Genomic DNA, 15,045 nt, shown 5'->3' with positions numbered 1-15,045 from the left:
AGGTGAAAATCATATAGTTTAGGATTGTTGATCCTTATTACATGTACCTAGGGTGATGTACTACATTTTTAGTTGGCACCATCTTTCTACAAGAAAAAGGTCATACATCACTTTGAGGGGAATGGGAAGAGAGGAGCAAACAATGCAACTAATGAAGGATAAAAGTAGTAGAATTGTAACGTATCTCATAAAATATATTTTGTATTGAAAGGATGAAGTCTAAGTTTTATTGAAGATCTTGAGACTAATATATTTATGTTTAAAAATTGATAAAATTTATTTTATTGTGTGATTTTTTGTTAATTGTTGTGCAAAATTGTTAAGTTTATCTTTTATGTATAGTAAGATAGTATACAATTATATCCTTAACCATGATTACATCAATAGATGTGAGGGAAAAACCTTTAGTACAAATAAGGGATTTCGATCTTCAACCACTAAATTGGGCTACCATGTAATTTTATGATTTTTGTTTTGGTTTGTAAATAATTTCCAAGGGGTACGCCTCCATTGACCTTTATTTCACAAAAAACTTTTTTGATAGTTTACTTAGTAATTTCCTTGACTTGAATAGTAATGTTAAAACACATTTATGTTAAAAGTTGAGCTACTAATAATTATTTTTTTCTATGGGTTCTAAGACAAGTAGAGCCCTTTTTCATGCTACTTGGCTTTTCTTTAGAAATTGGTCATTAGTAATCTAGAATCACATGTATATAAGGAAAACAAAGAATTCATAGCTAGTAAATTGCCTAATTATGATATTATTAGATTTTAGCATCATGCCACAGAGTGATAATTGAAACTAGAACTAATGGATACTAGAAAGTGTTGTTTTTACATGAGAAGTTAGATGATGACTCTACATGAATGCAACTACATGCCAAATTAGCTTCTTTTAAGACAATCAAGAAACTACACAAAACTATTGCTAGCAATGCAACTTAGACAAGTAAAATAGATAGGTCACACACACACACACACACACACAGTGTGTATACGAAGAGTAGGCACCTGCCACTTGTAATGTATGGCTGGTTGTTTTACGACAATATGAATTTGTTTTTGAATAATTACTTTATCGAGCAATGCAACTTAGACAAGTAGAATAGATAGGTCACACACACACACACACACAGTGTGTATATGAAGAGTAGGCACCTGCCACTTGTAATGTATGGCTGGTTGTTTTACCATAATATGAATTTGTTTTTGAATAATTACTTTATCAAACAAGGGGGTGCTTCACCTTGTATTATGCTATTAATGACAAATAACAACTCATCCTATGTACTATAGCATGGCAAAAAACTTCTTAAAAACATAGTAGATACTACAAATATGAAGAAAGATGTAATGAATAAATTGATATCACAAGAAAATTTAATACATGTAAAGTTACAGATACAAATGTCGACTAACAATAGCATAGATTTTACTTTGTCACCTCAACTTGTCTTCTTGGTAAACATTTTCTTGATGTTCAAGAAATAACCTACCTATAGTTTTTACCTTGTAGGTGATGTCCATTTGGTTGTTTGGATAACACATTCATGAACAAGAACATGCATGTGTCATACTATATAGTATAAGGCATACAACTCAAATAAATCAAGCACACCAAAAATCCAAAAGAATATAACCACACAAACTAGCTAAGAGCAACACAATTTTCATGAAGATGCCCAATAATGCATCCCACTCACAACGAATAGAACTAGAAAGTCAACTATCAAGAAAGGCCGATTTCTAACATAAGAACATAAGATTTTTCTATGATCAAACTGATAAAACTTAATAACCTATGTTGAAAAGAAGCAATTTTTGTTTCACACCATCCTTCTATTCGAAGATAAAGATTCTAATGCTTTCCAATAACAAAGCCTATAACTATAGAGAGTAGAGCAACTCCTAATACAAAATTTAAACTAAAACCCAAAGGTTGGAAATAACTTTGTCTTTGACTAGTCCTTGCATCATGGGCAAAGACATTTTGATCTTCCAGCATTCTATTCGTCTTATTTCTAAAATAAAGAAAGCTTCTTGCAGTATCATGCATTTTTCCAACCAATCCATTTACCTGCAAATTAGCAATCAAATCCGCTTGGATACATTAGACATAAATTAGTTGTAAAAAAGTCCACATGAAGGTTAATATGAGGAAAAAACATTTTCTTTCTTATAAACTAGATGGGTAATTCATTCAAACTAATAAATAAATTGCAAATATTGAGAAAACTAAGCAATTGAATGTCTTCTCCAAATGTCCTTTAAATTTAGAATAAGATAACAAATTGTTAAAAGGGAAAACCAATGAAAATAAAAACTTATTTCACATCAATTCTTAAAGCCTAGGTGAATAGTAAAAAACAACTATAGGGATGCATTGAAATGGTAGATCTTATGTGAGGATGTAAAATTTAATCTTCACAGAGAATCAAAAGTTAACCTTGATCAAGAAAGAGTTGGTTCATAGGCTATGTAACAACAAAGGTACCTTGATCAAGAAAGAGTTGGTTCATAGGCTATGTAACAACAAAGGTGATTTTGTACTTGGAGGATCTTTCTAGGGGTGCAAACAAATAATTATGTAAAATGGAAAAGCGTTACATGCTAGTCTAGAAACAACTATTGGCACAAGTTATAGGAAGGTTGAAGTGGAAGGGGATTAATGTAATTAAAAAGGTAAATGTCCAAATTGGAAATTGAGAGGAATCATATAAGTGGTATTGTGGCAATCAAAATACAATTCTTTTTAGGTATCTCATTAGTACATATCACAAAACAAAGTGGCATATTTAATGGCTAATCAAGGTGCTAACAAGAGGATTTTACCTCGCTAGAAACTAAAGAGATTAAAGATTGGGATAATTTATCCACAATCATAGAGTTGGTCTAGCCAAACGAGGAGTTTATTTAATGTGATTTAATATCATTATACAAGGATGAGGCCAAACGAGGAGGTTAATTGATTCAATGTCATTGTGAAAGGATGGTTTTTTTTTATGAAATTATGGAACTCAATAACAAGGGTGAAGGTAGTTCAAATGTTGCAAAAGATGATTGGAGATACAAGGGCTTGTTGCAAGGTTGATCAAAATGAGCTATTTATGTGTTGTCATTGATGTCAACATACTCTGGTTGTCATTAGTGACTAATTGGTATAAGAGATGCTGATTTCTCTGTGTAGTAGCGCTGAGTGATTTGTTTTGCATATCTTCTATATTGTATACCTATTCTTGTGGTTTGGATATTTAAGCTATGCTTGGAGATGTTATATTCTGGATTTAGTGCTCCGGATTGCTATGATAAGGAAGTTGTGTTTACTAGCATGTTTGACAATGTTTCTGTATGAAATGTATGTTCTGCGTTTCTCTGCGTTATGGTTTTTGGCGTTGCGGTTTTGGAGTTAAGTTGATAATGTCCTTAGATTCATTTTATCCAGTTGGCACATGTTCTTGGGTTTCACAAGCATAATTTTCAAGTTCGATGGTGTTTTACTCTAGGTTTGTTTGACCCCAGGTGTTTACACTTCCTATTGTTGCTCTAATGATTATGGATCGTTGTATAACATGTTTGATGATTATTTTGGTCTTGGTTAAGATGTGTTGTGGTCCACTTTACATTCCACCACGGGAATGTTTAGTGCCGACTTGTTCAGTTAGTTACTTAGCTGACCTTGGAAGACTTTGCATATGTGAAGATGATATATATAGTGATGCTTAGATATTGTGGATGTGTGAATATAGATGGGTGAAAGAAAGTGAAATGCGATGAAGGTGTATGCAAGAGTATCTATCTTCCTGACGATTTGATAGTTGATGTTGGGTAGGTGAAAAGTGTTGAGTATGGAAGTTTGTTACAAAGAAGTATGTTAAACCGCAGACTATGGTGAACACTCCTAATGAGATCAAGAACTTTGAAGACAATGAAAAGGCAAGGTATACTATCTTTAGTGCTCTTTTTAAGAATGAATTAACAAAGGTCGTATCTTTGGGATCTGCTTATGAAGCAGATGATACTGTTAAAGAAGCTAAGTTGCAGAAAGCTAAAACTAAATGAGTGCATGAGGATGGAAGAAGAAGACAATATAACCAACTACTTGCAGAAGATAGATGATGTTGTAAATGAGATAAGAGATCTTGGAGGTAACTTAACGAAAGATGAAGTTGTGAAAAAGGTACTCAAAACTCTTACTAAACCCTATAGCTCTAAATTTTCAGCAATAGAAGAATAACAAAATCAGAATAAGTACACAAGAGAATACTTGTATGGCTCTTTAATTACTTTTCAGATGATAGAATTTGGTACTACTAGTGCAAGAGCAGAGATGACATTCAAGGCTACTAGATTAGAGAAAGATGAGGAATCTGATGAAGAGAATTTTGATGAGATTGAGGCGAACTTTGTGAGAATGATGAAGAAAGGAACCAAAAAGTACAAAGGTAATTTGTGCTTTAAATGTTTCAGCTGCGGAAAGATTGGCCATGATGCTTCTAAATGTCCTAATAGAATTGCAAATCAAAAGAATAAGGAATTTAAAGGAAAATTCAATAAGAAGGCTTATTATGTTAAAGAAGATGCAAATATTTCTAATGATGAATCTGATTATGAGGAAGACCGTGAATGTTTATTCTTGGTTGTAAAGGAAGATTCTTGTTCTGCTAACCCTACTAAAGTTGTGATAGAAAAAGCCCCAGAAGATGCTGCTAAAAGAGAAGGTACCATCGTATTTGCTTTTCATGCTAGAAGAGAGAAGGATGAATGGATTATTGATAGTGGATGTTCAAATCATATGACTGGTGACAAGAGTAAGTTTGTAAAGCTTGAGAAATTTGATGGAGTTGTTAGATTTGAAGATGATCAAACAACTAGGATAGTTGGAAGCAGTTCAATCAGCTTTGATGGCATAAGTAATACTGACAATGTTTTATATGTTAAAGTCCTGAATCATAACCTTTTGAATGTTGGATAGATGTGTGGAAATGGATATAATCTTGTTTTTCACGATGATGGATGTGAGATCAAAAAGAGGTCTGAAACCCTGATTGCAGCTAGAAAGAGGATAGATGGAAATGTATATTAGTTGAAGACTACTGGTGGATATTGTTTGATGGTGCAGATTATCGAGAGTTGGCTATGGCATCGAATGATGTATCACATTAATTTTGATAATCTAGCGAGGATTAGTTCAATTCAAGCCGTGAGAGATTTGTCGAAGATCACAAAACTTGCTAATATTATTTGCAAAGAATGTCAAGTTGGAAAACAAACAAGGAGAACTTTCAATGTTAAGGAACAATTTTCTATTGGACTATTGGAGTTAGTGCACACTAATATTTGTGGACTGACTAGTACTAGAAGTCAACAAGGTGACAGGAATTTCATGCTCTTAATTAATGATTATTCTAGAATGACTTGGGTTACTTTCTTAAGAGAAAAATCTGAAGCTCTAGAAAAGTTTAAGAAATTCAAGGTCATAGTTGAAAATAAGATAGATAGAAGAATTAAATGCTTGAGATCTGACAGAGGTGGAGAGTTTACTTCTGATGAATCCAATAACTTTTGTGAGAACCATGGGATAAAAAGACACTCATTTGCTCCTAGGACACCTCAACAGAATGGTGTAGTTGAAAGGATGAACAAAACAATTCAAGAGGCTGCTACAACAATGATAAATGAATCAAGTCTACTTGAAATCTACTGGAACGAAGCAATACACACTGCAGTATACACTCTTAACAGAGTACAAATTAGAAGGAATCATAAAAAGACATTATATGAACTTTGGTATGGAAGGACTCCATCTGTGAAATATTTCAAAGTATTTGGAAGCAAATGTTATATCAAGAGAGATGAAGAAAATTTAGGAAAGTTTGACATGAGAGCTGATGAAGGTATTTTTCTTGGGTACTCTACTAAAAGAAAAGCTTACAAATGTTATAAATTGTTGAAAGCACAAATGTGAAAGTTGATGAAGGCACTTCAAATAATAGAATTACAAAAATAGGATATGAATCTGATGAGTCTACCAAAAAACTAGAAGAAGAAAAGGCTGAAAAAACATAGATACGGGAAGATAAGGAAGATGCTCTGGAAATTGCTCCTAAGACTCCAAGATATGTGAAGAAGAATAATTCAAAGAAACAAATTATTGGAAACAAGAACAAAGTTGTAATCACTAGAAGTAAAGTTGTTGAAGAATAGGTAAACTTATGTTTAATTTCAGAAATAGAACCGAAAACAGTGAAGGACACTTGCAGTGACCAACATTGGATGAAAGCTATCCAAAAAGAATTAGAACACATTGAGAAGAATCAAACTTGGGAACTTGTCCCAAGACCGATTGACAAGAATGTGATAGGAACTAAATGGGTATTTTGAAACAAACTGGATGAGGATGGTCACGTAGTGAGAAATAAAGTAAGACGTGTATGTAAAGGGCATTCACAAGTAGAAGGAATAGATTTTGACGAATAGAAGAAATATTATGTTTATTGAAACTTATACAAATAATTATTTTGTTAATTTTGGTCATCTCTTTAGGAATGAATGAGTCCTCCTTTTCAACACCTTTTCAACAAAATAATGGACATTGATCATATCCTCCTTTGTCGCATTCTTTGAAGAGCAAAATGACTTGTCAAAGCATTAATTAATTCACCACACTCCATCCCCCTCCCTTATCACCCCCTTTATCGTACACTAATAAAACACTGATAATTTGAAACTTGATTTGATCTTAGATATCCTTAGCAAGAAATGGAGTATGCGATAGAAATGAAATGCACGACATACACAACCATAATAGAGACACCAAATTTTTATGTGGAAAACCCAAATGGGAAAAACCACGGGGAGGGTTAAGTCTTGTTGTGGCTTGCACACACTCCCCGTCGTCGATAGGGCCCCCCTTTCTCGTCTTATCCTCGTTGAGGTCCCGAGTAGGAAGTTTTGGTAAATTCGCAGAGGGAAGATGTGGTAGTCCTAAGTCCTAGAGAATTCACACCTTGAAAGTTGATCGCGATTTTGTTCGCAAAGGGAAGTTGAATGAAGAACCTGAGGTGAAATCACAAATATTGTCAAATCAAAATCTCATGAGCAAGTTTGAAGCTTGAAGCTAGGATGCCTAAGGCAAATCAAAAGTTGCACCTTTTGACTGAATTGGCCTAAATTTTGAGTTTGCAATGTATATGGCAAAATCTTGCAAAGTGACTAAGGATGCGAAGTTGAATAAGTAAACAAGACATTTCTCGCAAAACTGCCAATTTAGCTGAACGCATTTGTTGAGCAATTAAAACTCAAAGTTCAAAATCGCTAAAACTCACAAAATGGTCTCTAAGGCCGAAGTACAACTAAAAAAAAAGAGACTTTCAAATCGGCCTCTTAGCCAGACATTCAACTTAAAAGGCACAAAATCGGCCTCTACGGCCGAAATACAAGATAAAGTTTCAAAATTGACTCCTGAGCTGAAAAAAGCCAATACAAAGTTCGAGTAAGCTCACAAAATTGGTTTCCAAGCCGAAATTGGCAAAGCTACAAATCGCGCAAAATAGTCTAAGAGGCCCAAAAAGTGAGAAGGAAGTTAAAACGCGCAAATAACCACTTTAGGCCGAAAATGCCAAAAGCTACCACATCGCGCCATCATCTCACAAAACACTTCACCTAGCCGAAAAAGGTTAAAGGCACTTAAGTTTGCGAAATCGGTCTCTTAGCCGAAATTGAGAAAATAGTCTAAGTCGCGCAAAGGAAAGCGAGAAGCCAAAAGTTGAAAAGGCCAAGACTCAGAAAGTCAGCTTCCAAACCGAAATTGGCTAGAAGGAAGTCTAATTCGCACAAGATAGTTCATTATTTGAAATAAGCAAGGGCATTCACAATCGCCCATTCCCACCTAAGAAGCCGAGAAAGTCCAGATCGCGCAAAATCTCTAATTTGCCTGAAGTTGGAGACGAAGTGCGATATCACATAAAAAGAGAATCGCGCAAGTCAGTCTTTTACCTCAAATTTCAAATAAAGGGCGTATTAAGGCATTTCAAGATCATGCATTCAGACTTTTAGCCCGAAATTTGAGGGTTTAGGGTAAACAAGAGGGCTCAAAATCCCGCATTTCGGCCTAGAAACCCGAGATTTATAAAGGCATTGAAACAAAGTCTTAAAACCCCTAAGTCACACACATCATCTCCTAGGCCAACAATGGGAGAAGTCCAAATCACAGTATACAACTTTAGTTCGCGCAATCTATCTTCTATTTAGCCGAAAATCTTCAAGAGAGCCAAGTCACGCAAAATAATCCTTTGAGCCGACAATCTTCATAGGGTTCAAATCACGCATTGGGTGTTCTTAAGCCAAAATTCATTCAAAATCTTAAAATCGTGCAAAGAACATCATTTGGCCGATAAGGAGAATAAGAATAAAATGAAGAATCAGATCGCCTAAACCTCTTTCAAGCCGAAAATCAAACAATAGGTTCAAAATCGTGCCAACAAGTTAAAATCTCCAAGTTTGCAGAAGGGGTCTCTCTTTAGCCGAAGTCGTATGAAAACAAAATCGCCAAGTTCATTCGAATTTCTCCTTCAAATGATTAAATTTGTGCAAAATGATCATGTTGTTTAACCTAGGGTTTAATATACGAAGTGAGGTTTCAAATTAATTTTGAAAACTTAAATGCCCAAGTAAACATCCCACAACAACACTCAGCTATCAAAATTCGGCCTCCTAGCCGAAATTTCAAACTTGGATAAAATTTAGGAATCCTAGCCCGAAATTACAAAATAAGTAGGATCATCTTTCTAGACAATTGCAAGCATAATCATTTTTAAAACATTAAGCACGAAACAAAATTGAAAATTCAAAATGCTCATTCGCGTAAACTGATAGTCGTAGCATCTTTCCCAAACCATCAACAATCAAGAGCAACTCTTTTTGAAATTCTGCTTGAATCAGCTACCAAAAAACCAACCAATCTTTAGTATCTCAATCGTATTTAAAACACAAAATTTAAATTGTTTAAATAACCCGTTTTAACATGCTTTCAAGTTCTAAATTATCTGGTTGTTTAACAATTTTTATGCTAACGCCGTTTTCTGAAACTGCTAACCCGTGTTTTTGCATCAAAACTTGTCTCGTAATCTGTGTCTGGGTGTGCATGATAAATGCCTCATCAGACGACAAAGTCTTCAAAGGCACCTAGTGCACCAGGAACATCACAAACCTCCAAAGCCGACATTCCCTGCAAGCTGGAAAAAATGAAATATCAGTATCAGGGGGTGATCAAAGAGTCAAAGGTCTAGAGTGAGTGGGATAATGTTGGGGATATAGACCTTGGGCATATAAACAATCAAGACTTCAGAGATAGAGTGTATGCTCCAAATGCATATGGCAAACCCAGGCGGATGCTAGAAAGTGGCATCGCGCAGGCTACTGGTTTTCCACCGACAATACAAAATTATGAGATTGTGGTCGAGGCCGCAAGGCACTATCAGCCAGAAACAAGAATGGCGGTGGCAAAGAGAATGGTAATGGCCGACTTCACACCTGAGGCCATTGGGGAAGCATTTGACATCCCGTTGTCTGAACGTGCCACCTTGGTGACCATTGATGAGGCCCAACTCGTCGTTGACAAGGATCCCAATAAGTGCAAGATATTAATAAACAAAGAATGGTTTAAAGTAAGAGGACCCCCAAGCACTAGGAATGTCGAAAAGACCTACAAAAGTGAGTTTAATGATGACTACAGGGAAATGGTCATGTTGCTTAGCCGAGTTATGGGGCTCCCCCAGTCCAACCTATATGAGGATTGGATGTTCTATTTCACTGAGCAGGTCGTTAATGGAAAGGCTAAGTTTAACTGGGCTCATATCATCAACGACAACGTTCACACGCAGCTAGTTGAACTCGAGGAGAAGAAATATTTCACCATGACCTCCTACTTAGTCTATATGTTTGCTAGGCATCAACAACTGCCAGGGGTGAGATTGGGAATGGGCCCAATCAAGTGAAGGTATATGACTGCTACCCCAAACTGCACTATTATGACATAGATCAAAGGGAGAAGAACAACATTGCCTATGCAGTTAGTCAATATGAGCGCGTGAATGATGCATTCACAATGCACATGGTTAGGATGATGCAAGGGGGATTACACATAAGGCTATCAAAACAGGCTACTGCTTTGATATGGAAGCACGAGGCATGGTTCATTCAGTTCGCTCGCTTCTCCTACATCAGAATCTCAGGCTTTGAGGGCGCACCGTACTGGCTTCCCCGTTATCCATCAAACAAAATGGTCCTCATGGAAGTTGCAAGACAGGCGCACCCAACAGGCAACATAGTCAGAGAGAAAAAGCAATCAAGGTTCACATTCCCAATGTCCATAGGGGAGAATGATGTATATTTCAAAAACTTTGTACAGGCCGAGGAATCCTTTGATGAATTGGCAACATATTGCTTGTAGGATCATCTCCATAGGAGATACTTCGACCCCGCTGGGTTAGGAAAGAAGGCCTATGGTAGGAATTATAGAGCTAAGGCATCCATAAAGGACTACTGGGCTAACTGCCTAGATGACTATGAGGTCCGCCGACGAGAATACTCAAGGTTAGATGTTCAGCAAATGAGAGATTACGAGTACCGCCAGGTCTCGGATCAAGTAGTTGATTGATGCAGGAGCATCCCCAGTTCTTGGCAATCCTACATCAACCAAAAACATTTTATTTAGCGTTTGTTTTTTGTTTTGCAATTTCAACATTTCTTTATGTATTTTTTCTTGCATTGGCTCACCAGATTTTGTGGATCTGGATTTTGCTTGAAGACACTATCATCTTCCTTATTCCTAAATTGCGGAGCCTTTGGATCATTTTCTGACAAGTTATTGATTCCAGATTCCGAGAAAAATTTCTGGCACCAGAACCGCTTGGACCTATTGCATTGGTGAATCTACCGGATCATTTCCGTAGCTTGCAGAGCACAATTCGTTGATTCCGATGTTCCTTGGCGTATGGCCGACCTTCCCTTTGATCCGCACTTCATCCTTTGGATTTTCTGGAGGAATCTCTTTGGCGGAGGCCGACCTGTTGGTTTTACATGTTTGATGGTCTTTGATCCCTTTTGGCCTACCGGGGGATTGACAGACATGAGTTGCAGCAGGAGGAAGGTGACAACATAGATAACACCATAGTTGAGGGAGAAAAGGAGGAAGATAGTGTTGGAATCCAAGAACAATGAGAGGGGGATGTGAATCAATGTTCTATTAGAATGATCAATTTTAACCTTATTAAAACATGCATTCACCAACCGGTAAACCGGTACATATATAAATGAAAGAAGTAAAGCAATCAATAAGCCAATCACACAAATGAATACCATAACACAAAGAATTATACGTGGAAAACCTCAAAGAGGAAAAACCACGGTGGGATTTGTGACCCACAATATCAATCCACTGACCATATGAAAAGATATTACAAAATATGGGGGCCTGCACATGCAGGAAGGCTTACAGCCTAAAGCACACTGTTCATCACAAAAGAGTCTCATTGACTACAGTTACTTTGAATTAAAAAAAAAATTGAACTCACAAATTGCATCTGCTATGCTTGATAGAGTTCTGGTTCAAGCTCTGTCTGTTCCAGTTCTGCTACCCTAAACCCTTACCAGAATAACCTCTTACATAATCAACATTCCTCGCATTACAAATATCACTCTCATATATCTCATAACCTCACATATCTCTCATATCACAAAATGATCTAATCAACTGACCTATATACCCTTACAATCCTTCATGCCTTATGTCGGCTTACATAGATAATTACAAAAATGAATATACATGTCGACTCAATTACATATATACATAAATATCAAAATCAATTGCCGATTTCCGGATCTCCCAAATGATGTCGGCCTCCAATACCGTTAACCTGATGAAGTCATGTCGGCCTGCAATGTTGGTACCCATAGAATTCCTCCTACTGGTGAAGATACCTGTTGGTGCCGGTGCAGTGTCTGCCAGTAAACAACCAAACCAAAATATGAAAGCCGGAACATGTTGCCATCAATTACAACATATTGAAACCAATCAAATGAGTGTCAATTGCCAACAATCTCCCCCTTTGGCATTGATGGCAACACTCATGTGAAAAATGATAATGGTTTCCATCTACCGGTTTCACTCTGAGACTGCTCTCCCTGAGCTGAATATCCATCTATGATCATGATCTGAACAAAATACTCCATACCTCCATATCACCTAATGTTAAGAATATATTTTTCACCTATACCTCCCCCTTTGACATCAATGCCAAAAAAATACCAAAAACCGGGACGAAGAATGAAAGACTATACAATAATGTCCCAAAACACCTTACCGTAGCTCAATATATTTGAAAATTTCCAGATAGGCTTTCTCCAAAAGCTCTAGATAAGTATCCCAACCTGATTTGAGTGTGCCGGAAACAGATACAAGTCCATTAAGCATGTGAGCATATGACTCTTTATCCTTAAGTTCTGCTGATGTGGGCTTACCAACCATATTAATACACTCCTTCTTATGTACACTTATTAAGTCCAACCAAAGACTCATCAATCCTCTGAGACCTCTAGCTCTTCTTATAATTTTATCTTTATCCCTCTCAAGAGCTGAAACTTGAGCTTCCAATACCAAAATCTGACCATCAATAGACGTAGTCAAAGAATTTGAACCATCAAAAGAATTGACTATACCTACAATCTTCTCCTGAGCATCCTTAATACTTTTATCTGAATCTGTTGTAAGTAAACCTATGTTACAACATACTCTGTAAATATTAGTATATTGCCTTAAGGCGTTATCAATCAACTTCAACTTATCATTAATCTCCTTCTCCGACTCAATCATCTGGTCAAATGTTGCTCTCTTGGCTTATGTAAATCTCTCCAACGCCTGCAAGTTTGATATATGCTGTGAAGTTTGAAAGTCCTTAGAAATGTGCTATGTGATTGTTTTAAGCTTGTCGGATGGGCTTTCTCGTTTGTCAGATTTGCACTCCAGGACAAGTCTATGCAAAATTGGGATATACTGATCAATAACTCCTTTGTCCACAAATCCTTCCTTCATCTTCTGTACAACCATCATCATGAGCTCAATATAACTCATCTCAATTAAGCTTTTCTGCTCTACCTATGAGGTGTCAATTGACAACAATGATGCACTCACTACCGGTTCCCTGTCGGATTCCTCTTTCTTCTCCTTTGATGGTTGATTAACTTTTATAGCTTTCTCTTTTGCACTGGTGGCTTCACCACTTGGTGCAATATCAGTTACTGTCGGCTCCTCCTTATGAACTGTGACCTCAACCTGTACATTCTGATCCGGAGGACTATTGTCCTCAACATTTGTAACCTATAGAATCTCTGAATCTGTCGGTATCTCAACATTTCCCGGTATCACCTTTGTGTCCTGTACATTAGATTATATCGGGGGCTCTATATCCAATATCTTAATATCTTTCAAAATTGAAGATGAGGTACCCACTATACCTTTACCTTTCCCTTCAACCGAGATGTCTATAGTGTCAGTTTTAGCCTTCGGTGAAGTGTGGAAACTAGGGTTTTTAGCAAAGAATTGAACCCATGCCTTCTGGGTCTCAGTGATTATCTCATTAACGTTTCCTAACACAAGATTAACTATCCTATGCTTGTTGTGAAAGATTTTTCTGTCTACAACCTCAAGTCCTATCCAACTCCTTTGGAGTAATGGATCCACAGGTAGTTAACAACTCATGAATCTTTATCCGCTTATCCTCCTCCATAGTTGATAATCTTCTAGCATCTAAATTGTCATATGGTTGTTTCGGTATCTGCTTCTCAATTTCTAACAAAGCTTTCTTATATATATCCAGATATAATAAAATTGCTTCCTCAACTTCTCTTTGTTCATCATCATCTAAATGCTCATAATAAAATTGTACATTTTTCAACATACCATCCTTAGTAATTTCATCTACCAATTCTGCACCATCCTTTGGAGCTCTTTTCTGTGCCGGTACCTTGATTGTAACCTTTCTAACCGATTGCTTCCTTGCTTCCTCCTTAGATTCTTCACCTTTCTTCCTCAATACCCTCTTGAATGCTAAGGGTGTGTCATCCTCAGTTCCGGTGTCTGATGGAATAGGCTCAATAAAAACTTTAGGCTCTTTCCTCTTCCTTCCTTTTTCCAGAACAACATCCATTAATGCCTTGATATCTTGAGATACCTGTTCAACAAATTTGCTTGCCTTGCCCTATTGTTTCTCCCTCTTCTTCCGGTTAAACTTAGTTTGAACCTCTTGCTTCTTTTGTTCTGCAGTACCAAAGGATTTATCAGCTTCATCAATAGGTGCATCAATTAACATCTTTGCATAAGCATCCAAAATCAATGCATCAACTTCATAACCCATCTCTTCAATCCATATCTTCCAGGGTTTGACTACTTCCATTAAGGTTTCATCCTTCTTAAACATGAAGCATATCTCGGTTGAGTATTTCTCAACAATTTGCTTTGGAACCCTCTCTCTAGTTTTCATAGACTTCTGGAATGCCTTGAAGTAACCCCAAACTTTGTCATCTCGTTGACTACCCAATGTAGCAATAGATTGTTTCAGTTGTCTTCCTATCGGGATATCAAATGCCCACTGTCTCTTCCCAAAACCAGGAGTTTCATTAATGAAAAATAGCATCAAAGACAATAAGGTTTCCATACAGGAATGTTCCCTTCTTCTCTCCTTTGATCTTCCCTAGGCTAATTAACAATTCATCTAACATCCACCCACAAAGACTTAACTTCTCATTTTCCCTCATGATCTTATGTGTGACATAAATGCAAGAGATAGAAACAGAGTTAAGACGATTGGATTGAGTTACCTTGTATCCAATAATCATGCTACCTAATCTAATATCTTTGTCTGTGATGGTGCTAACCCTCATCGATCGTCGGTCCGAAGTTGCGCCGGTGAGTGTGTTAACCCGATCATTAGGAATTTTCATCTTCGGACGCTGACCAATCTGCGACAAACCAGTGATGGCCCTAAT

General features: G+C 36.8%; 1 protein-coding gene across 2 annotated transcripts in view; it reads right to left on the bottom strand.

Moving 5' to 3' along the window:
- Nucleotides 1–1,730: 1,730 nt before the first annotated feature.
- LOC131063634 (uncharacterized) overlaps nt 1,731–15,045 on the bottom strand; it is a 91,339-nt gene continuing 78,024 nt past the window's right edge. For both annotated transcript variants that reach the window (XM_057997531.2, XM_057997524.2), the window contains exon 3: nt 1,731–2,080. In XM_057997531.2, the coding sequence (XP_057853514.2) occupies nt 1,862–2,080 (219 nt within the window). In that variant the 3' untranslated portion in view covers nt 1,731–1,861. The remainder of the gene's footprint in view (nt 2,081–15,045) is intronic.

This window comes from Cryptomeria japonica, chromosome 5, assembly GCF_030272615.1.
Source record: "Cryptomeria japonica chromosome 5, Sugi_1.0, whole genome shotgun sequence".
NCBI lineage: Eukaryota > Viridiplantae > Streptophyta > Pinopsida > Cupressales > Cupressaceae > Cryptomeria > Cryptomeria japonica.
This window is presented reverse-complemented; position numbering and strand designations above follow the sequence as displayed.